Below are 24,201 nucleotides of genomic sequence, written 5' to 3' on the forward strand. Positions count from 1 at the left end.
CTCCTCTTTGTCTCGTTATCATTTCTTTGTTCACACTTCCCTCTCTTCTCAGCGTTTCCATTCATTGATCCTGTCTCTCTCCCTTAATTCTCACATGGTCTAAAGTGAGCTTATGTAGCCTTCTTGTTATTATGGGTCAGTTTTGTGGAGGGGAGGGTATTTTGTGTTTTTCTGTTCTGAATTGTACTTAGTTTAATGTTTCCATTGGACAGGCTTTGTTGGGGGTAGGCGGAGATGATCGTGAGAAAGCAGTTTCTCTTCCATCCTTGAGCGACTGGACTACCAAGGAGATAAAAAAGGAACAACCAAAAGGAAGGAGCCAGGCGTCCCACTGAAGCAAAATTATCTTTGCTTTATGCTTATATCTTAGAGATTTTCTTTTTTCTTTTCTCTCTCTCCCTCTCTCTCTGTCTCTCTTTCTCTTTCTTTCTTTCTTTCTTTCTTTCTTTCTTTCTTTCTTTCTTTCTTTCCTTCTTTCTCTTTTTTTGTAATTTGTGGTCAGAAAATGACCCAGCAACTAAAATACCTGCTTTACCATGGTTTTCACAGAATCTTAGAGTTGATCTGTTATACTGCATAAGAGCACCATACACAGCACCACCATCCATTAGTTTTTAATTAATTAATTTATTCCCTTTTGTTGCCCTTGTTGTTTTATTGTTATTAATGATGTCACTATTGTTGGACAGGACAGAGAGAAATGGAGAGAGATGGGAAAAACTGAGAGGGGGAGAGAAAGACAGACACCTGCAGACCTGCTTCACCACCTGTGAAGCAACTCTCCTGCAGGTGGGGAGCCTGGGGGCTCAAACCAGGATCCTTGTGCCGGTCCTTGTGCTTTGTACTATGTGTGCCTTACCTGGTGAACTACCGCCCGGCCCCTGGAAATCATCTTCTTGACACAGATGTGCATGTAGTCATCCAAAGTGATAAGCAACAAGGACTTGCCGTGGTCTTTGATTAACACTCCAACCTCAGCTATCTTTTGCAAATTTTAGACAAGGCTTCACACATTAGAACTGAGGGTTTGGCGAAGAGACGTTATGGTTAGTGATTGCTGTCAATAGATGGGGGGTACCAGAGAGGTGTCTCCTGAGACCCCACAGATCTGAACAATAAGGTAGCCAGCACCCTTTGACAGTCAAATGGACCAAAACAGGATAGGATGGTTGTGCTCAGTCTTCTGGAGGTGCAGACCAAGAGCTGGCCTGCAAACGCAAGATACAGGACACCTCAGACTCTCACCCAAGGCCCCATGTCATTCCCGGGAAGCAGGGCAGGAATAGGATTGTCCTCGGGTGTTGAGATGTTCTCTGCTTGCCTGAAGAAAGGCTGAGCAAACAGTGAGCAGTTAAATCCAGTAACTAGCAAAGCCCCTAGGCCATGTAGGTGGTGGTGGCCGCTGGGAAGCTGTGCAGGGATCCGGCCCAGTTTCCAGTCCGGCTTCTCTGAGCCTGACGCTGGGCCTGCAACCCCCCTCCCCTTTTTGTTGCTTCCGCCCTCCCTAAGTCATGTCCGCCCGGGACACGGCTTCTCCCTAAGTCATGTCAGCACGGGACACAGCTTCCGCTCTAGCTCAATGCCGGAAGACCTGTGCTGTGCTGTGCTGTGCTTTGATCTTCGGGAGGTAAAGCATGGTTAAGGGCACTGGCTGAGCTGTGTGATCTACGCTGAGCTGTGTGATCCTGAGAGAACTATTTAAACCTTCTGTGCCCCTGACTTTTCATCCGTAAAACAGGGGTGATCCACACTTTACCATGTAGTGTGTACAGGGTTTTTATGCATGTGACATTATTATTATTTCTTTTTCTTTTTTTTGGCCTCCAGTTGCTGAGACTCAGTACCAGCACTACAAATCGACCATTCCTAGTGGCCATCCCCCTCCATATTATTGGATAGGGCAGAGAGAAATTGAGAGGGGAAGGGAAGATAGAGAGGAAATGAGAAAGACAGATACCTACAGACCTGCTTCAGTGCTTGTGAAGTGATTCCCCCTGCAGGTGGGGAGCTGAGGGTTCGAACCGGGATCTTTGTGCTGGTCCTTGTGCTTAGTACAGTATGCACTTAACTGGGTGCGCCACCACCAGCCCCCCAGGCTATGTTATTAAGGCATATAAAATATTTAGAGTAGCGCTGGATATATAGCAAGAAAAACAAAGCTATTTATTATTACTGTTGCTGGTATTTTCCCAGAAGAGCTTTATCAACCTTTCTTCTTTAGCAACTTATGAATGTCTAGAATTAAAGAGGATTATTCCTTCTCAGAACACTAATTTCTCTAAATGTAAATAAAGATGGTGCAAAAACACGTAGAAATTGGATAACGGTGTATAATTATCCGACGCTTTGTATTTTCATTTAGTATACTAATGACTTCTAAATACATTCCGATGTTTAAGGCCTTCATTTTTCAAGGTAGTTTTTATCAACAGGCTTACAGATAACAGCAGCAAACTCCACATGCCACAGAGACACAGGGGCAGCTGACAATATCATTAAGTCACATGACCAGGAAGGGCAGAGGCGGGATTCCAACCCAGGCTGCACCAGAATCCCACCCTCTGCTCTAGTCTTGCCGGTCCACTTGCTCCCAGAGTTTTGTTAGAATGTATTCAACCCAAAAGGACAGTGTGGCTGGGTTTGCATATGAAAACACCAGAGCTCTGACTAACACTGAGATCACAAAGCCCACATCACATCTCTCTGAAACCCTGTTCTCCTGCTGGTTCTCCCTACAGCAATCTCCCAAGGTCATCCCATGGCCATCCACAGGTTTCTTTCCGCTGGCAATTATTCTCGGGAATCATGACAAACTTCTTAAAGGTACACAACTGCGCATTCCTTGATTAAGTCCTGTGAATTATTCCAAGGAACCTCTTCAGAATAATCACTGTTTCACAAAATAGAAAGACGACACCAATATAAGGTGCATTATCTCCTACCCAGGGAATCAGGCTGAGTAATTAGAGCTTAAGGCAGATCCAATTATCCGCAGCACACAGCCAGATTAAAAAGCCGGAGCTTCACGAGGCAGTAGAACACTGAGGAACCCAGAAAACCCGAGGACCCAAAGGCCTCTAACAGGGTGCGGACATCAAAGGAGGCCCCTTCCTTTTGTCAGCCCACCCCTCTGCAAAGTCTTACCTTGTTCACAAAGTTTCTTGGTCAGAGAACCTTCATCTTGAAAATAAATGATGCGTTTCTGTACAATGCTGGCCCTGCGGGGGCGGGGGGGGGGGAAGAAGGAGAAAATACATGGTGAGAAGGGCAGGTTTGGGGGAGCCACCTACAGCCCAACTCTGTGTCTCAGCCTCTTCAGCAGAAAAGCATCGTATAAGGGCTTAACACGAGTATCCACCTCATGGGAATGCTCTAAGGACACCAGGCGGAGAGGTTACGTCAAAATGTAGCATACACTAAGAAGCCATTGGTGGTGGTTGTATTTTCTGTTACCTTTATTTATTGGATAGAGATAGCCAGAATTCAAGAGGGCAGGGGGTGACAGAAAGGGAGAGAAACGCCTGCAGCCCTGCTTCATCACTTGTGAAGTTTTCCCTCTGCAGGTGGGGACCCAGGGCTCGAACCTATGTCCCTGTGCGCTGTAACATGTGCGTTCAGCCAGGTGCACCACCACCCGGCTCTGTGGTGGTGGCATTAATATTATTGAAGAAAGAAAACATTTTCAAGCAATCACAGAAGTCAGATCTCCCACCTTCTGTACCCCAAAAAGAATTTTGGTCCTTAAATCCAGCAGGGGAGAAATGATAGAGGCAAGATGACCAGAGGACTCTGAACCCCAACTCCATCAGGGGCCAGGTAGAGAAGAGGAAAAAAGAAAAGCTACTCAGAAGTAGTAGTAGTTGTATGTAAGACTTGGAAAGGAAGAGAAGATGGGTAAATATATATAAATATAGACTGATAGTTGTAGAAATAATAGTTAACCCTTTTCTGTAACCTTAGGAGAACTGCTGTAGCTTTGAACGGAGGGAGTGGGGATATGGAACTCTGGTGGTGGGAATGGTGTGGAGTGATACCCCTGTTATCTTTTTTTGTAAATCCATATTAAGTCAGTCATAAAATCAAATTTAAAAATAAAAGCATTTCCAAAACCTTTTTCTCCATGGATTATTTTACTCTAGCTTGGTATCAAACTACGAGGTCATTTATAGATGCACCAAATCCCAATTAGGGAAGCATGTCAACTCCTCTTCCTGAAGGAGAGGAGAGAAATAGAAAAATATATTCGGATTCGTTCTGAAAATATCATCCTCTATCTTTCCTAAAGGTCTAGACGGAACTGTCTTCTACATCCGGAACAAAGACAACCTCGGCTGTTCTATCTCACTCTTAAACACGTCAAACGCAGGATCTTGGAGCTTAGAAAGAATATCTGGAAGTTGAAAAACAGCAGACTTTGAGCCAGCACATATTTTCTCTCTAATCTAGGACAGAACAGACACGCCACGGCTCCTTCAGTTTGCTTGCCATCGGTATCACGGAGCTTGGGCCCGGAAACACACAGTGGGTTACAGTCACCCAGTACTTCAGTGGAGGCAAGACTCTTGGCTTCTTCCTATTCATTTTCTCCAGCAATGCTACTCCGTCAAAAGGTAATTTTCATTTTGGTGTACCCTGTTCAACAGATGAAAGAGTCCTTTGACTCCACCACAGCTAGCCACGCAGAAGGAGCTGCTGGTTTCTCACGCTCTTAGAGCGGCTCTGTGCCCCGGGATGTGGGACCAGCCAAGGGCTCCTCAGTGCACGGGTCTGCAGAGGACACAGCTAGTTTTCTTGATGGTCTGGGCCTAAGCCAAGATGACTTTCCAAAGAAATCTTTGCTCCACACTCATTCTTGCACCAAAGAATACAATTCAGACCGCCCTACAGATGTCTTTTACAGTCTTTCTTCACCCCAGAGAGACACGATGTGGAAATAAGTGGAAGAAATATGTTTCTTGTCTACATAAAGCTACTTTGATCATTTATCCATTCTGTTGACCATCAAACAGAGAAAGTTTCCTCAGGCCAAGAGAACCCTCTGGAGACTACTGAGACTCACCCCCCCCAAAGCCAAATAACAAAGTCTGTGTTCATTCCAGCATCTCCCACAGTGCTTTCAAAAGTGTTCCCCATCAAAAAATGCCTCAGGGGCCCCTGCGGAGGGGAGGATAAGGGAAAGGCCTAGTGGGAAGCATCCCCAGACCTTACATTCTTGTTGCAACCAAAGACGCCATCTTCAGTTCAACCAAAATGGCTTCCGCCCTCATTTGCCTTTCTGTTGTATGTCCTGGGGTTTGTTGATGCTGCAGACCTGCTCAGTGGCCAGATATTAGCTGAAGACACTGTCATGAAGGAGACAGGAGGGGGCCATGCTCCATGCTCAAAGTTTACAGCCTAGTGGTTAGAGGGGAAGCATCACAGCAATAAAATCCTCGGCCAGTCACTTGGCATAAGTACAATGACTTGCTAAATAGGGTGTGCAGAAGTCTAACTCTGGGGGTTATAACCAAGTTGGGAAAGATTCCCTCCTCCCTAACTCCCCATGGCTGAGCTTAGACTGAAAAGAGAAAGATGAGAGGAAAAAGACATTCCCTGTGAAACCCTTGGGGTGCTTCTGGTCATGGGCTCACTGGAGAAGTTCGGAAGTGAGGAACCAGAGAAGTGGTGTGAGGTAAAACTAGGGATGGACAAGGCCATAGGACCCAGGGTCTTCAGGACCATGGCGTTTGCTGCAAGCATGATGAGTTGTCTTTGAAGGGTGTGTTGGGAGCAGTCAGATGAACATATATATATGTGTGTATATATGTATACATACATACATACATACATAAATATATATATATATTTTATTGCTGGGCTCAGTGCCTGCACTACGAATCCACTGCTCCTGGAGGCCATTTTTTCCCCTTTGTTGCCCTTGTTGTTTATCATTGTTGTTGTTATTATTATTGTTGTTACTGCTGTCATTGCTGTTGGATAGAACAGAGAGAAATGGAGAGAGATGGGGAAGACAGAGAGGGGGAGAGAAAGATAAACACCTGCAGACCTGCTTCACTGCCTGTGAAGTGACCCCACTGCAGGCGGGGAATCGGGGGCTCGAACTGGGATTTTTGTGCTGGGCCTTGTGCTTTGCACCATGTGCGCTTAACCCATTGTGCTACTGCCTAGCCCCAAACATATACATATACATATACATATACATATACATATACATATACATATACATATACATATACATATACATATACATATACATATACATATATTCTTAAAAGAATACTTGAATCATGGAGTGAAAATGAGCTGGTATGTGGTTGAATTGTACAGGGCAGTCACACAAATCAAATTTTCTTGTGGTAAGTTTCTCTTGCTAATTTCTTTTTCCCTTTTTTTTTTTTGCCTCTAGGATTGCTGGGAGTCAGTGCTTATACTATGAACCCACTGCTCCTGTGGTCATTCTTTCAATTTTTTGGGTAGGACAGAGAGAAGTTAAGAGGCTAGGAGAAGATAGAGAGAAAGACATATACCTGCAGACCTGCTTCACTACTTGTGAAGTGACGTCCCCCACCCCCCTGCAGGTGGGGAACCAGGGCTAGAACCGGGATCCTTGAGTGGGTCCTTGACCTTCGCGCACTTAACTCAGTGTGCCACCACCCGGCCCCTCTCCAGCTAATTTCTACCCTGATCTATAGGATGAGATACAAACTCATAATGGCACAGAAACCTTTGCACAACATTTTCGCCAAACAGGGGTTAGAGGTGCTTCTGAGCTGAGAAGTATTCACACACTAGAAAATTAAGATGGCCAGGTGCCACTAACATGTCACAGTCACACCATTTGCATTCTGCAGCACAATGCAAGGATATCCCAAAAGAAGAGGAAAAAAAAAAAAAAAAGAAAAGAAACATAAATAGCTCCATTCAGTTTAGGTCAAGTTTGCCAATGTTATCAAAATGTTCTTGTTCTCGGAAGGCCTACAATGAGAGTTTGGGAACCTGTCCACACTTCTCTTACAGATGAGGATGGCCCCCAATGAAGGAAGGCCAAGTTTCAATCCCAAGACTTATACTTCTCCTGCCTACCTTCCAAACCCACAGGCTGGTTGCTAACGCTCTGTGTGGCTGTCAGAATTCAAGATGATTCCTGTCTCACTGACCAGTCACCCTGTGAGGCGATGTGACCCCAAATGGATTCTTCATCTATCTAGATTAGCACCTCACAGAGCACAGTATAGGGAACTGGGTTATGACTACCTGCAGGCCTCCATGAAAAAAACTGATCATTCATCTTCAATGCTTAGTTAATCCCCTCTGGAGGAGGTCGGGCAGTAGCGCAGTGGCGCAAAGCACAAGGACCGGCAGAAGGATCCCGGTTCGAGCCCCCGGCTCCCCACCTGTAGGGGAGTCGCTTCACAAACGGTGAAGCAGGTCTGCAGGTGTCTGTCTTTCTCTCCCCCTCTCTGTCTTCCCCTCCTCTCTCCATTTCTCTCTGTCCTATCCAACAATGAACAATATCAACAATGGCAATAATAATGACCACAGCGAGGCTACAACAACAAGGGCAACAAAGGGGGGAAAAGATGGCCTGGCCTCCAGGAGCGGTGGATTCATGGTGCAGGCACTGAGCCCAGCAATAACCCTGGAGGGGAAAAAAAAAAAAGAGTAAAAAAAAAAAAATAGGTCATATGTTAAGTGTCAAAAAAAAAAAAAAAAAAGAAAGGGAGAGAGAGACAGAGAGACACCTGCAGCCCTGCTTCACCACTCATAAAGCTTTCCCCCTGCAGATGGGGACCAGGGGCTTGAACCCAGGTCCTTTGTGCACTGTGATGTGTGAACTTAACCAGGTGCATCACTGCCCGGCCCCCTACCCTATCACTAGCCTCTTAAGAGCAGCAGCTGTGTTTTATTTCTATACACATTGGTCCATGATATGACTGTTCTTTCTGGTCAGCAGTGAGACACAAGGACTACTCAGGAGAGGTGTGAGGGGTGAGCAGAATGGACATGCAAGTCCCCCAGTGCAAGTGTGAGAAGGGCACAGTGAGAAGGACGGGAGGATGCTGAAGACCCAGTCGCCAACAGCTGTGCCTGCAGAGACCAAGAGTTTGGTGCACTTGGCTGCCCAGATGTTTCCTTTTTCTCCACATTTGGTCAGCTCTGGAGAGAAATCAGTATTCTGAGAAAAAATGCATTTCACTTTAAGCCTGTTCTTATCAAAAAAAGCATCAAACCAGCAGAGATTTATAAATCATATTAGAGTTCAGAAAAATAATAGCTTTACAAGAGGAGAAAGCTGTAAGAATTCCCCCAGCATTTCAAAATGACACATTTCTCCGATTCTGGGTTGCAATTCGGCAGGCCTGTTGCCTAGCACTTACATACAGATCTCCTGACTGCTCTCTTATCGTGAGAGACCGTTGTTAGGCAAATCTAAATGAAATGTCGTAGTATGTTAGCTTCGCAGACTTTGGGATACTGAGGTTCTAAATAACTTACGAACCATTTCAAAAGTTTTCTCTGAACCTAAAGTGGCCCATTTCCAGAAATGCCACCGTGAATGTGTTAAGATGCTTGGCCCTCTCTGGTTTGAAAATGTTTCCACTTTGCTTGCCTAAATCATACCCTATGAAAGGCCATTATTTCCTTCAAATTCCTTTGTGGACCAAGTCCTGCTGTTCTTTTACCTTCGGCAATTTGCCTGCTGGAGTAGCCTTGGCTAAGTTGTGGGTTTGTTGTCTACTCCTGGAAAAGGTTTGGATTCCTGCTCTCACTGGATAGGGAGAGACCATGAAATTAGTACAGAAAACACACAAGATGCTTTGCAGCTGGGACACTGGCACTGTAGAGATAGTCCACAGGGCCGGGCGGTGGTGCCCTCGGCTAAGCACACACAGTGCTAAATGCAAGGACCCGCACAGGCATCTGGGTCAAACCCCAGCTCCCCACTTGCAGGAGGAGTGAATACTTCATACGCAGCAAAGCAGATCTGCAGGTAGCCGTCTCTCTCCTTTATTTCCACCTCCTCTCTCAAGTTCTCTCTGTCCTGTCCACAAACATGGAAAAAAAAAAAAGGTCTCCAGGAGCGGTGAATTTATAGTGCTGGCATCGAGCCTCAGCAATAACCCTGGAGGTAAAAATAAATAAATAAATAAAGATAGTTCAGGCAGGATTCCAATCGCTACATGCACATTGTACCAAGTGCCTGACTATTCGACACACAGTCACGGCTGTTGTTAAATCGTCAGCTCCCAACAGCGTGACGGCACTTCAGGGCTTGATAAACAGTAGCTGTGGTGGCCGCTGTCGGGTGCGTCCGCTTTGCTGGTCAGCTGCTTTGGGAGGAAGAAACTAATGACACAAATGGAGCTCGGCGACTGTTCTTGCCAACCCTCTCCCCAATTCCAGTCACGTTCCCGTTACTGAGCATTTCTTGGAACACTTTACGAACTTGTCTGTGATCTCAGGGATGTTTTCCATAGAAGTGATCCAGTTCATAACCGGTACCAGCTACATCCTTCTACTACCAATGAAAGAGGAGCTCTGTGGGAGAACCTAGGAATGAAAGACTAAGGTCCCAGAGATGGTAAGACCATCAGGCTAACTGGCTTATTTTGCTTCGCAGGGATGTCAAGTGCTGACTGGCCCATGGTCTCACACTGATGGGCAAATCCTCACAGAGGCTACATCTATTCTGGGGCCTAGACTCCAGAAAATACTTGTAAAAAATTTATTATATTTCTTTATTGGATAGAGACAGCCAGAAATCAAAACGTAGGGGGAGATAGAGGGGAAGAGACAGAGAGACACCTACAACCCTGCTTCACACTTGTGAAGCTTTCCCCCTTTCAGGTGGGGGCAGGGGGCTCAAACCCAGGTCCTTGTGCACTGTAACAAGTGTGCTCAGTCAGGTGCGCTACCACCCAGCCCCCTAACGATATTTTTATGAAGCTTTTGGTAGACCTCAGGAAACAGAACTACGTGTTAACAGGAGTTTGAAGGCATTCCGAGAGCCCACAACAACAGACCTGTGAGGGCAGGAAACAGAAAGCTTAGCAACAGAATCTATCCATAGCACACAGAGCTTCACGACTGGGAAGGCCACAACTGATGCTGGAGATCCCAGAGTTAGAGACTCAGACCCTGGTGTAGTCATCCACCATCACTGCCAAGAAAGCCATCCTAGTAGCTGCCCTCCTATTATCTCTCACTCACAACTTATTTACCGAACATTATTTTCTGCCAGCTGCCTTACTAGCTGATAATCCAAAGATGAATAAAGAATGGTGCTTTGTGGTAAGGTATTCTGAACTCAGCTAAGGAAAACAAAACAAACAAACAAACAACATCAACAACAACAGCAACAAAAACAACAGAAGAGAAGCCGGAAATCAGGATTGAACACAACCATTGTGGGGCCACAGGAGGCTGAAGAGCACTGACTAAAATCCACAGCGGCCAACCACCAAGAGGACCGGCAGCAGGGCTGACAACACTGACGGTCAGAAATAGCAAAAATGGAAAAACAACTAGAGAAACTACAGCCAGCTTCGGTGTCCTCTTAGCTCTGGGGCAGAAAGAGGGAGGAGGTTAAGTATAAGTCATTTCATTTTTGTTTACTTAGCAATTAAGCACACTTCTAAGTGCTTCGTATACATTAACTACATTAACGGATTTAATCCTCCCCAAGCCCCAGGAAGTACTCAGTGCTGTCAGTGTAAAACAGATGAGAAAAATGAGAGTGGGGAGGTAGGTAAGTGAGCTGACTCCCAACATACAACTCCAATGACTTAAGGAGGAAGGCAAAGGTTAGTGACTGAAGCAAGGCAGGAAAGGGGAAGAGAATTTTTTAAATTTGTAGGGGTTGAGGGAGATAGCATAATGGTTTTGTAAAAGTCTGTAGTGCCTGTTGCTCAGATGTTCAGTCCTTAGCACCACCGTCAACCAGAACTGAGAAGTGTTGTGGTGAAAAAGTGTGTGTGTGTGTGTGTGTGTGTGTGTGTGTGTGTGTGTGTGTGTGTGTGTGTGTGTGTGTGTGTATGTGTTTGCTCTGGCCTATTAGGGAAAGATAGAAAACAGGCTGGGGGAATAGATCAACCTGCCAAAACCCAGGTCCAGCGGAGAAGCAATTACAGAAACCAGACCTCCTACCTTCCACACCCCCAAAACAACCTTGATCCATATTCCCAGTGGGGGAGAAGTGATAAGAGGAAAAAGATAAGAGGGCTCTGAACTCCAGCTCCATCAGCACCCAGAGAGACAGAAGGAAAGAAGAGGGACATATGGAGGTAGTTATGATGTCCTGAGTGGCTTGGAGGGGAAGAGAGGATTGAATCAGGAGGAAAAGGGAGCAGTTATGTATAAATGTGGACAGACAGTCTAGATGATGGTTGGCCCATGTCTACAACCTTAGGGGACCTGCAGTGGCTTCCAGTGGGGGCACTGAAGATTCAGAACTGTGTTGGTGGGAATGGTGGAACTATACCCCTGCTGACATGTAATTTTGTAAATCAATATTAAATCACTAATAAAATTAATGAAAAAAAAGGGTGTGTTTGGACATTTTATTGAGATCATTTTATTTTTAATTAGTTTCTTTTTAAAATTAATTTACTTTTTTAAATTTATTTTTTATTTAGGAAAGGATAAATGAACAAAACCATAGGGTAGGAGGGGTACAACTCCACACAATTCCCACCACCCAATCTCCATAGCCCATCCCCTCCCCCGATAGCTTTCCCATTCTCTATCCCTCTGGGAGCATGGACCCACTTACTTTTATAGAGACAGAGAGAAATGGCGAAGAAGGTGAAGATAGATGGGTAGATAGATAAGATAGATAGACAGAGACACTTGTAGCCCTGCTCACTGCTTGTGAAGCTTCTGCCTTTGCACATACGAACTTCATAATAAAATGCTGCAGTAAATACCTATCAAGCTTTCTACTTTTTCAAGGACATTGAATAACTTGTCCAAAAATTTGTGTAGAACCGAAAAAAAAAAAAAAGCATGCCAACTAACATGGTTTTGGCTTCACTGATATGTAGAATCTCAGGGGCTGGGTGGTGGCGCACCTGGTTGAGCACACATATTACAGTGCACAAGGACCCGGGTTCGAGCCCCCGGTCCCCACCTGCAGGAGGAAAGCTTCGCAAGTGGTGAAGCAGGGCTGTAGGTGTCTCTCTGTCTCTCTCCCTCTCTATCTCCCCTCTTCCTTTCAATTTCTGGCTGTCTCTATCCAATTAATAAATAAAGATAATAAAAAAATTAGAATCTCGAGAACGGATGATACACATGAACTTACAGACGCAGAAGCTAGTGGCTCTCTTTGGGAGACAGGAGGGTTAGATAAGGTTCGATGAAGGCTAGATGATGAGAGTCAAAGGAAACCATGTCCATTAAAAGCTGCTGCTGCGTCTAAGACAGAGCTTTCCCAGATGACTCACAGACCACCTAGTATGTTAGACTCCAAACTGGAGAATCTTATATACATGCTGCAGTGACTCAGACACAAAAGGCCATTTCTTGCTGGAGAGTGTAGGGGGTACGTGGAACAGAGGATTTAATAGGTGAGTGTTGGGCAGTACGCCAGCTCCCCCCTGCTTAACACTGTGGTCTATTTACATAATCACTGTTTAACCTGAGACCCGCCCTGCCTGCAGGGCAGTGGTTTAATCCCACTGGTTTGCACTCTCTTTTCGCTCTGCCCCCTCTTCTAGTCACACCCTGTTTTCCACAGTTTAATCCCCACTGGTTCATGCTCTCTTTCCTTTTCCCCACCCCCTATCCTACGTACTTCCTCTTCCTGACACTTCCGCCTCAGCAGATATAAAGAACAGGATTTTCTAATGAATAGAGATTAGATAGATTGCACTGCATCCCCGCTCATCAATAAAGATTGAACTGCGTTACCAGCCCAGCCATGAGTCCCTGGTTGTCTCTCTCCCGTCCGCGAAGCTAGCCCAGCATCTGGCGCCTGAACAGGGACTGGCAGGTGAGAACAGGGTTGATATTCCTGGATATTTTTTTTTTACTTTTTATTTATTTATTTACTTATTTTAACAAGGAGACATTAACAAAACTGTAGGATAGGAGGGGTACAAATCCACACAGTTCCTACCACCAGAACTCCATATCTCATCCCCTCCCCTGACGGCTCTCCTATTCTTTATCCCTCTGGGAGTATGAACCCAAGGTCATTGTGGGATGCAGAAGGTGGAAGGTCTGGCTTCTGTCATTGCTTCCCCGCTGAACATGGGTGTTGAAAGGTCGATCTATATTCCCAGCCTCTCTCTCTCTTTCCCTAGTGGGTCAGGGCTCTGGGGAAGTGGAGCTCCTCCTGGATGTTTTGGAAAGACAGCTCTTGAGCTGGACTTGAAGCTCCAGGTTGAGCCTGGAATGGAGAATGGGATCTCTACAACAATTAGAGATACACACCAAGTAAGAGTCCCCACTACTTGAGCCCTGGAAGCAACTATCTCCTCTGAACGGACATCTTCACCCACGGCAGGGGATCTATTCTCCATGGAGCTTGTGGAACATGTGCAGCTTAACTTAGGTCATAACCAGAGTCTAGCTAAGAGGCCAGTTAGGTTCTTAACAAGACTCTAGCTCATTTCCAACCTTGTATGGTGACTGGATTTCTGGAAGCTTGGTTTATATTATTGAACATAGTTACAGCCACAAAACCTTGGTTCTTATTGTCACAAGAAAAGAAAAGAAAAGTAGTGTTGGCACTGAGTTTTAGAATGACATACTGAACAAGATGACTGTGGTTCCATTTTTTCTTACTGTCCAATTCCCCATCTATGCTTGTTATGTTTACCTTTCTAATACGATCACTCTAATGCTTTAAATTTCATCCCTAGAGAAATCTAATAGAAACTTAACAAGGAATTTATTTTCCTAAGAGAGAGGTTGAAAAGAAAAAAAAATGTACCATACTTTTAAAGATTAACATAGACGTAGGAGGCATTGAAACAAGACAGACATTTATCCTGCCACGGCTTCCATTTAACAGAGTGGGTGCCATGAAGGTATGGTACAAACTACAGGCACACAGACGATTCCGTCTAACATGCACAAGGTTCCAAACAGGCAACAGTCTGGTGAGAGGCAGACGCACAACCTCATGAGTCAGAATATCACACAGCAGTGCAAAGCGCAAGGACCTGCGTAAGGATCCCGGTTCAAGCCCTCTGGCTCCCCACCTGCAGGGGAGTCGCTTCACAGATGGTAAAACAGGTCTGCAGGTGTCTGTCTTTCTCTCCCCTGTCTTCCCCATCTCTCTCCATTTCTCTCTGTCCTATCCAGCAATGAACAACATCAACAACAACAATAACCACAACAAGGCTACAATAACAAGGGCAACAAAAGTGGGGAAAAATGGTCTCCAGGAGCAGTGGATTCATGGTGCAGGCACTGAGCCCCAGCAATAACCCTGTAGGCAATAATAATAATAATATCACACAGCAAGAAGTAGAGACTACTCAGTTTGTATTCAATGTATCTTCTATGTTTGCAGAGCCTTCTTTCTTTATTTTTTTAAAGGGATATTGTATCCATAAAACCTACCATGGTCATCTTGTTCCATTCCCACTTCCTCAACCTTCCTAGTGACCCGGTTGTGTCCTGTGTAACATGAGGGCATATTTCAGAAGAGAAGATCACGTGAGACATTCTTGCTTTCTATAGAGATGAGAGAAACGAACCACCCACCCTGGCCTTATCCTTCCTTTTTCATCCTTGGTTACAAACAAATGAACAAGGCAGCCATTTTTACAACTACAAGGAAAAGACCAAGAACAATCACAGAGGGCCGGTGGTGGTGCACCTGGTTGAGCGCACAAGTTAACAATGTGCAAGGACCCCGGTTCAAGCCCCCCGGGTCCCCACCTGCGGGGGGACAGCTTCACAAGTGGTGAAACAGGGCTGCAGGTGTCTCTCTATCTCTCTCCCTTCCTAACATCCCCTCCTTCTTGATTTCTGGCTGTCCCTATCCAATAAATAAATAAAGATAACAATATAATAGTAATGATAATAATAATAATAAACCATCACAGAGACACTGGCCAGTGGCTACTATCAGTTTGTAGCTGGAACACAGGAAGCCATCAGTACCTCTCACCTGTTCTATGAGAAAAACACACCTCTGTTCAGTGAAGCTACCGCAGACACTACTCTCAAAAGCATGCCTAGCTGATGGAAAGAAGCATGAACTAACTATTCTGAGGACTCAGAAGAGACTATTTCAAAAGGTACCAGCAGAGCAGGTTCCGCAGACCCTCTGTACCAGGCTGGGAGGTGGCACTGGTCCAATACTTTGGTAAGAAGCGCCAGTGTACAGAGCTCTGGAGAGACCTGCAAACGGGGCTTTGATCTGATGGTTGGAAAGCCATGGTACCCTTTGCTGGAACTTTCTATGGGGTAGAGAGGACAGGTATCTATTTTCAGTGACTAGTAAAGAACAAGAAGGCCTAGGGAGTCAGGTGGTAGTGCAGCAGGTTAAACGCACATAGCACAAAGTGCAAGGACCAGCGTAAGGATCCCGGTTCGAGCCCCCGGGTCCCCAGCTGCAGGGGAGTCACTTCACAGTAGGTGAAGCAGGTCTGCAGGTGTCTGTCTTTCTCTCTCCATCTCTGTCTTCCCCTCCTCTCTCCATTTCTCTCTGTTCTATCCAACAACAATGACAAGGGCAACAAAAAGGAATAAATAAATATAAAGGAACAAGCAGGCCTGTGTGCACACTCAGTTGTGAGAGAGATATAAACTGTATAAGGAAAGGAATGGGTGGGAGTTTGATAGGAAAACAGAGGCGAGAGAATAATCTTTTTTTTTTTTTTTTGCCTCCAGGTTATCACCGGGGCTCGGTGCCTGCACCACGAATCCACCACTCCTGGAGGCCATTTTTTCCCCCTTTTGTTACCCTGGTTGTTTATCAGTGTTAATGTTACTATTATTGTTGTCCTTGTTGGATAGGACAGAGAGAAATGGAGAGAGGAGGGGAAGACAGAGAGGGGGAGAGAAAGACAGACACCTGCAGACCTGCTTCACCGTCTGTGAAGCGACTCCCCTGCAGGTTGGGAGCTGGGGGCTTGAACCGGGATCCTTACACCGGTCCTTGAGCTTTGCGCTACCTGCGCTTAACCCGCTGCGCTACCGCCCGGCCCATGGAAAATCTTTTGTTCCTCTGGAGGAGGCTTTCACAGGCCTGCAAGCCAAAACTGAAAAACAGTGGAAACCCTGAAGGGCACCTGCTAGATCATGGGCTGAACAGTTGCCATCTGCTGGGATAAGCTTAAACAAACTCACATGCGTGAAGATAAACAGACCGCAGGATGGAGTCCGTTGTTAAGCTCTGATAAGCAGGGCACTGTGGATAGAGCAGGGCTATTTCTCTTTCCCTGTATTTATTTTAAACAAAACACTCTCCACTTTTAAAAGTCATTATATTTTTAAATCATCTTATTTTATTTTAACTAGAGAGAAAAAGATACAGAGCCCTGCTCAGCTCTGGCTTATGGTGGTGCTGGGAACTGAACCTGGGACTTTGGTGCCTCAGGCATGAGAGCCTTTTGCAGAACCATTATACTACCTCTCCAGCCTAAACTCTTCACTTTTTTTCCCCCCAGTATCTTTAACCCCTTAGCAAGTTCCTCTCTTGGGCTTAAATTATCCATAAGGTTGTTTAATCTTGCAAAGAGATCTAATTCTTGAGCCGGGGTTAAGATAGCATCTCACAAGACATCTTCAGGCCAAAATAGTTTCTCTCTCCATCTCTCTCTCTCCCTCTCTCTTAACAGAAATAGAAATGCAGGGCTTGATGCCTCTAAAAATTTACTGCCCCCCTCAATCTTGTGTGCCATGCTATTTGGCATTCTGGAATGTGGTTATTGGTGCCTGGGACTAGTCAAGAAATGACCGGCAAGGCCACTGTTTCTGTCATGTTCTGCATCCGTGATTTGACTGTGAGGTGTCTCATACTGTCTGAACTGCTGGTCGGCTGGTCGGTAGCACCTGACTAGCTTTTCCTTCCACCTACTTCACTCTCAGCTCTCACCAGACTGTGGCCCCTGCCTATGGACTCAATGAACCAGGAAGGTGCTTCTAACCACCACCCCCAACCCCATATCCAGGGTTATCGCTGAGGCTTGAAGCTTTTTTTTTTTTCCTTTTTAAATAGATAGGACAGAGAGAGATTGAGAGAGAATAAGGAGATAGAGGGGGGAAAACAGACAGCTGCTAACTTGCTTCACTGCTCATGAAGCAGAACCCCAGCAGATGGGGAAGTGGGGCCTCGAACATGGATCCTTGTTTTATCATTGATTTCACTGTATGTTTACACTTCCTGCTTCTGACCTCTGAGCTTTACCAGGGAAAGGTCCCACTGCATGTTTAATGGTCTTTCCAATGACTGGCACAGTGCCTTTCATGCAGGAAACATGGCAGTACTGATCTGATACGTTTCCATATCCTGCCCTGACCTATAACTCACCTCTTTTCTCTTGCACGCAAGGTGCTGAGTGGCTGCCATATGTCCTACATGGAACAAGAGACATAAACTCCTCTATATTAGTGTCACTGCCCCCAGTGATGGGTGGTCCATCAGCAGTGACTGATCTGAGCCCTTGAACACCTTGCACTTGCGTAAAGGCCAGTTAAGTCAGCTTTGCCAGGCAGTTTGGCTAATGGCATCCATTGTTTTCAAAAGAATTCGGACTGGATTCAAAAACTCCATTCCCAGTGTTGGGAATCAGCAGGACTGTGGCAGGAGGAGGTGAAACAAAGGACAGAGATTTCTTTCTGGGAAGGACACTTGCTGACTGTGCTGGGCCTTTCCATTTCGTTCAGCCCATGAGTTGGCTTTTCAAAAACAAAACAAAACAAAAAAAATTGATACTCATTGGCCTTGTTTTTTTTTTTTTTTTAACTCACTCCAGATTTTCTCTGTTTCTTCTTCTCAACATCTGTATCCATCTTGTAGCATCTGACCTCATCTGGATGGGACATGAGCTCATGATGTAAGGCACGGGGTGATGTCCAAAGCACCACCATGAGACCGCATGTGAGCCACACGACCTAGGCACAATGCATTTCCCTATTCTTGTCTTTCTAGTTGAAAATACTTTCAGAGATAAATTAAGGGAGGGAAGACAGGAAGGATGAGAGAGAAAGATGGAGGAAGGGGAGCAGTGAAAGGAGAAAGAGTAACAAGCATTTCCAGAGGCTCTGACTTTCTGAATAAAAACCATGGAAAGGAATTACTAAGACCCAATTTGTATTTAAAATTTTTAAATTATCTTTATTTATTTACTGGAAACAGAAATAGAGAGGAGAGAGAGAGAGAGAGAGAGAGAGAGAGAGAGAGAGAGAGAGCTGCAGCCCTGCTTCACCTCATGAAGCTTTTCCCCTGCAGGTGGGGACCAGGGGCTTGAGCACTGTAACATGTTCATTTTATTGTCATATCAGCATGGTTTTATTTTGCTAAAATGGTGAAAGATTAAAAAAAGAGAGAGAGAGAGAAACCAAACCAAACCAACCAACCAAAGTATAGGGAAAAAAAAGAAGGTTGGTTATATTCTGCCTTCAGTTGCTCTCTGGAGGCTACTCCACTCATTCTCCTCTCTCTCCACTGCTCCCCCCTTTTAAAATATAAATCGATTCAACACTGACTTATAATATGATCGATTTTGGGGATATGTTTTCACACCCGCCTCCAAAGTTCCAATGCCACTGCACCAAACAAAATTCCCTACCTATCCCCTTCATGTCCCATCCTGTCCTCTCTGCAAATCACCTCGGTTTTTATAGTAAGACCTTAATTTAGTGAAGAGTATAATGAGTGTTGTGCGTGTGTGTGTGTGTGTGTGTGTGACAAATTAAAAAAAAACCATACCACTAATGTTTGAGATAGCAGACTTAGGAATGATTCTGGGACTTCCTATTCCTGTTAACGTCATGCAAATCTTTTTCCTTCAAATAAATAAGGAACAAACTAGATCCCAGAGAATTAATTAAGATACCTGTCTTCAAGGTGATGCATTAACATGCTGCATGTCTTAGAGAGAGAGATGAGACAGTTGAACAGGAGAGCATGTGCCCCTGGCAAATGCTTCGATCTTTCTTTACCAAGTAGAGGTAGGAGGAGTTTCGGCAGGTGGAGAAGAGCAAGGGACAGGGAGCCTCGAGTTTTCCTAAGAGACTCAGAATCAAACCAGATGCTGGTAACTTCCGGAAGGCACAACCAACACCCTTGAAGCTGGGCCCTCACAGACTCGCGGGCCCACAGCTGCCACTTCTTCCTGGCTCTGTGTCCTAGCCGGGGCTTCCTTCTGGGTTTGCAAATAAATGAGTATGTACCGGCAGACTTGAGAGGAACGATTTCCTAGTTTTCTGGTTGGCCACTGCAAGGATGTTTAGGACACAAAGTGCGATACATTTCAGGAAAGTAAACCAGCAGGATTCTTCACTGAGCAGGGACTTCGGTAATGGTCTTATGGAAGGGCACTTGGCACTGTGTCTCAACTCATCCTTCTGTAGAATGCTACTTTGAACGTCTATGATCCAACTTTCTGGTGGCCTGCATTCTTCTCTATTCAAGTCGCCCTAAAGATGACCAAAAGTCCCTCATGGCCAAAGGTCTAATGTCACTACTGGCCCTGCTATTGTACTGCAGAGCCAGTAGAAAAAGTGATCACTCCTGGTCTTGCCTGTGCTTGGTACCCTTCTTAGGAAGGTCAAAGCAATTTATGGACTGTTATGATCTTTCTCTCTCTCTCTCTCTTTCTTTCTTTTTGCCACCAGTGTTATCTGTGGGGCTGGGGACAAATCCACCATTCTTAGTGGCCAGTGTTTCCTCCCTGCCCCCCTTTCTATTGTTTTATTTGTCAAGACAGGGAAATTGAGAAGGGAAAGGAGGCAGAGAGGGGGAGAGAAAGACAAAACACCTACAGACCTGCTTCACCGTTCATGAAGCGCCCTCCCCTCCCCCAACCCACAGGTGGGGAGCAGGGGCTCAAATCCTGGCCCTGGCACATGGTGATATGTGCGCTTAACTGGGTGTGCCACCTCCTGCCCTGGACCATTAGGATTTATGTGCTTTGGTGAAACCAGTTAATCACAGCTGATACAACATCAATACAAGACTCAAAGAACGACTGACCATCAGTGGGCCAAAGAGGAGGAATACTGGTTGCTTTGGGTTTCTGTCTTGCGGGCTCTGCTTTGTACTGGTTGTGCAGGTTACATGGTGCAAACCGGCCTCCTTGAATGATGGCTTCTGGTGTGTATGTGTGTGTGGCGGGGCGGGGGGGCGGCAGTATTAGACAAATTAAGCAAAGATGGGCTTTGCCACAGACACCAGTCCCGAGAACTGATCTGTTCCTAAGGCACAATCCCATCATGACCTGCTCCAACCAGGCTCCTGCGAGGACGGGCTGGCTCCCGCATCCTGTGCCTTCGTGCAGTGAACGCCTGGCAGGGAAGGCTGGCCGTCGGCAGTGTGCGGGCAGCACCCCGCGTGAGCCCAGGGTTGGCGATGTTTCCCTTGGAATCTTGCTGGGCCCCTTTGGATCGCTGTTGTCAAGGCTCATCAACATAAAAATGAAGTTGTTTTGATTTGTCACTGTCTCTCTGTTATCAGAAAACTGTTATTAGGAAGAAAACAGCACATTAATTAGCAACAGCTGAAGGGAGGACCAGCGATGTTCAGATGGCAGCTGCCAGCTCCTTTGCAGCCCGCTGCCGCCGAAATCTTAACAATTAACAGACTGAATAGTCTCTCAGTGCTTAATGACATTAATTTTGTTTCCCTCTATCTTCATTACTGCTTAGGAGTGGTACTTAATCTACATTTAATACTCTGATGCCACTAGCACACTCCAAAACGTGACCTATCAGCTGCCCTAGGCCTCCACGATTTCCTGAAAGCAATCTATTTTTAATCGAAAGCGAATTTTAAAAAGTCCATCCAGGAAAATGTAGTGTCAACTAAAGTTTAGTCTGAATGTTGGCCTACGAAGCAAAATATTTTAGACTAAATTTTTAATGGTACAGTCACATTACCTCATAGAATCAGATAAATGGAGAGATGGGGAAGTGGTTAGGATGATACACAGAATACAGGCGGACACAGGCGTGCACTGCAAGCTCACGGACTGGGGTTGATGCTTTCTTTCTTTTTAAAAAAATGTTTATTTATTCCCTTTTGTTGCCCTTGTTTTTTATTGTTGTAGTTATTATTGTTGTCACTGTTGTTGGATAGGACAGAGAGAAATGGAGAGAGGAGGGGAAGACAGAGAGGGGGAGAGAAAGACAGACACCTGCAGACCTGCTTCACTGCCTGGGAAGCGACTCCCCTGCAGGTGGGGAGCCGGGGGCTCGAACCAGGATCCTTACGCTGGTCCTTGTGCTTTGCGCCATGTGTGCTACCGCCCGCCTCCCGGAACTCATACTTTCTAAATTCTACCCCAGCTAGTCAGACATCAGAAAGGACAGTAACAACAAATGCTGGAGAGGTTGTAAGGGTAAAGGAACCCTCCTGAACTGCTGGCGGGAATATAAATTGATCCAGCCTCTGTGGAGAGCAGTCTGGAGAACTCTCACATGGCTAGAAGTTGACCTACCTATGACCCTGTAACTCCTCTCCTGAGGACATAACCTAAGGAATTAAACACACCCACCCAAAAAGATCCAAAATGGAAGTAGATAAAACTAAAACGCTTTGCATAGTGGAAAAAAAACATTAAAACAAAATGATAACCCCTTGAAAGGAAAAAGATATTTACAAACAATACAGCAGGCAAGGAATTAATATCCAAAACACATAAAGAAGCTACAAAACTCAACAACTAAAAAGCAGGCAACTTGATTGGAAAATGGGCTTAGGATCTGAATAGATATTTATTGACAAGAGACAGAGATGACCAATGGACATGTGAAAAGATGGTCAGTGTCACCGTACGGGGAAAGAAGGTATCTTCCACCTCTAAGAATGATATTATCAGAAGGAAAAGAAACATCAAGTCTTCCTACAAAATGGGGAAGAGGGTAAACGATATAGGAATTCTCCAAAAAGTAAAGATAAAGAAAGATATCATGCAATCCATTTACTCCACTTCTAGGTATTTATCTGAAGAAATAGAGACACTACTCTCAAGAGAACTATAAGCCCCTACCCGTGCCTATCATAGATAACCCTATCCACAATATTTAAGAGGTAGAAACAACTTAAGGGGGCCGGGTGGTGGCGCACGTGATTGAGCGCACATCTTACAGTGCACAAGGAGCCCGGTTCGAGCCCCTGGTCCCCACCTGCAGGGGGGAAGCTTCATAAGTGGTGAAGCAGGGCTGCAAGTGCCTCTCTGTCTCCTTTATTCTCTATCTACCCTTCTTCTCAATTTCTGGCTGTCTCTATCCAATAAATAAAGATTTTTTAAAAAAATGTTTAAAAAAAAAAAAGAAACAAGAAGGATAAATGATAAAGCAGATGTCGTGTGTGTGCGTTCGCAAACTAGCACTTTTCTTGGACTATTGCAGGCACACCCGGTTAAGCGCAGGTGGCGCAAAGCACAAGGACCTGCACGGGGATCTGAGTTCGAGCCCCCGGTTCCCCACCTGCAGGGGAGTCGCTTCACAGGCAGTGAAGCAGGTCTGCAGGTGTCTGTCTTTCTCTCCCTCCCTCTCTGTCCCCCCCCTCTCCATTTCTCTCTGTCCTAGTCAACAAAATAGAAAAAAATGGCTGTCAGGAGCCGTGGATTGGTAGCGCTCTCACCGAGCCCCAGTGATAACCCTAGAGGAGAAAAATAAAAATAAAAATAAAAGACAAAATGCCTCTGTTTGTAATAGCATAGATGGACTCACTACGTGTGAATTAAGTGAAATAAGTCAGGCAGATATGGTCAAACACCACACGATCTCACTCACAGAGCAGGTAAAGAAACAAGATGAAATTATCTAAACAAAGCAAAAGCAAGCCTTTCGACATGATGAGTAAGACAGTTACCCAAAGGGAAGGGAGAAGAGTGACGGGGAAATCTGGTACAAGTCATTAACTGTAAGGTAATGGGGAGAAATGAGAATTCTGGTGGGGAATGTCAGACAGCTGCTGGCTTCCTCAGCGGTTCACCTAGAACCTACATAGCGGCACCCGCCAAAGTTCCTCCCCAAGGCAGAGCAATGCGGAGAAGAAAGCCAAGGGGAAAGCAGCACGCACTGAGACCACACATATACACAACAAGGCACAGCACAGCATGCCTTCCTGCTCTGCCATCAGGAGACAAACGGCCCTGCGCTCTCTGCTGTAGGGATTCTTTCCCTCTCCCTCTCCCTCTCCCTCTCCCTCTCCCTCTCCCTCTCCCTCTCCCTCTCCCTCTCCCTCTGCCTCTGCCTCTGCCTCTGCCTCTCCCTCTCAATCTCCCTCTCCCTCTGCCTCTCCCTCTCCCTCTCCCTCTCAATCTCCCTCTCAATCTCCCTCTCCCTCTTCCTCTCAATCTTCCTCTCCCTCTCAATCTCTCTCTCCCTCTCAATCTCTCTCTCCCTCTCTCCCTCCCTTCTTCTCTCCCTCTCCCTCTCCTTCCCTCCCTCTCTCCCTTCTCTCCGTCTCCCTCCCTCCCTTTCTCCCTCTCCCTCCCCCCTTAAATTCCTTATGAAACAGGAGTTCTCTTTTTATTATTTAATTTTTTTAGTTGTCTTTATTTATTGGATAGAGACAGCTGGAAATCAAGAGGATGATAGAGAGGGAGAGAGACCCCTGCAGCCCTGCTTCACCACTTGCAAAGCTTTCCCCCTGCAGGTGGGGACCTGGGGGTTCAAACCCGGGTCCTTGCACATTGTAAGAGGTGTGCTTAGCCAGGCGCCACACCACCTGGCCCTACTTTGCTTCTCTTTTTATACTCTTATCTGTCAGCTTTGTGGACTGTCTATCTCCCTCCAGACAAGGTTGGGGTTTGTTTGTTCGTTTGTTTTGCCTCCAGGGTTATTGCTGGGCTCCGTGCCTGCACTACAAATCCACGGCTCCTGGAGGCCATTTTTTCCCCGTTTTATTGCCCTTGTTGTTTATCTTTATCATTATTATTGTTATTGATGTCATTGTTGTTGGATAGGACAGAGAGAAATTGGGAGAGGAGGGGAAGACAGAGAGGGGGAGAGAAAGACAGACACTTGCAGACCTGCTTCACCGCCCATGAATCGACCCCCCTGCAGGTG

General features: G+C 45.7%; 1 protein-coding gene across 1 annotated transcript in view; it reads right to left on the reverse strand.

Moving 5' to 3' along the window:
- SPON1 (spondin 1) overlaps positions 1 to 24,201 on the reverse strand; it is a 279,569-nt gene that overhangs the window by 171,848 nt on the left and 83,520 nt on the right. Inside the window, exon 4 of the mRNA XM_060177124.1 lies at positions 3,145 to 3,218. Within this exon, the coding sequence (XP_060033107.1) occupies positions 3,145 to 3,218 (74 nt within the window). The remainder of the gene's footprint in view (positions 1 to 3,144; positions 3,219 to 24,201) is intronic.

Source organism: Erinaceus europaeus, chromosome 17, assembly GCF_950295315.1.
Source record: "Erinaceus europaeus chromosome 17, mEriEur2.1, whole genome shotgun sequence".
In the NCBI taxonomy this organism is placed as follows: domain Eukaryota; kingdom Metazoa; phylum Chordata; class Mammalia; order Eulipotyphla; family Erinaceidae; genus Erinaceus; species Erinaceus europaeus.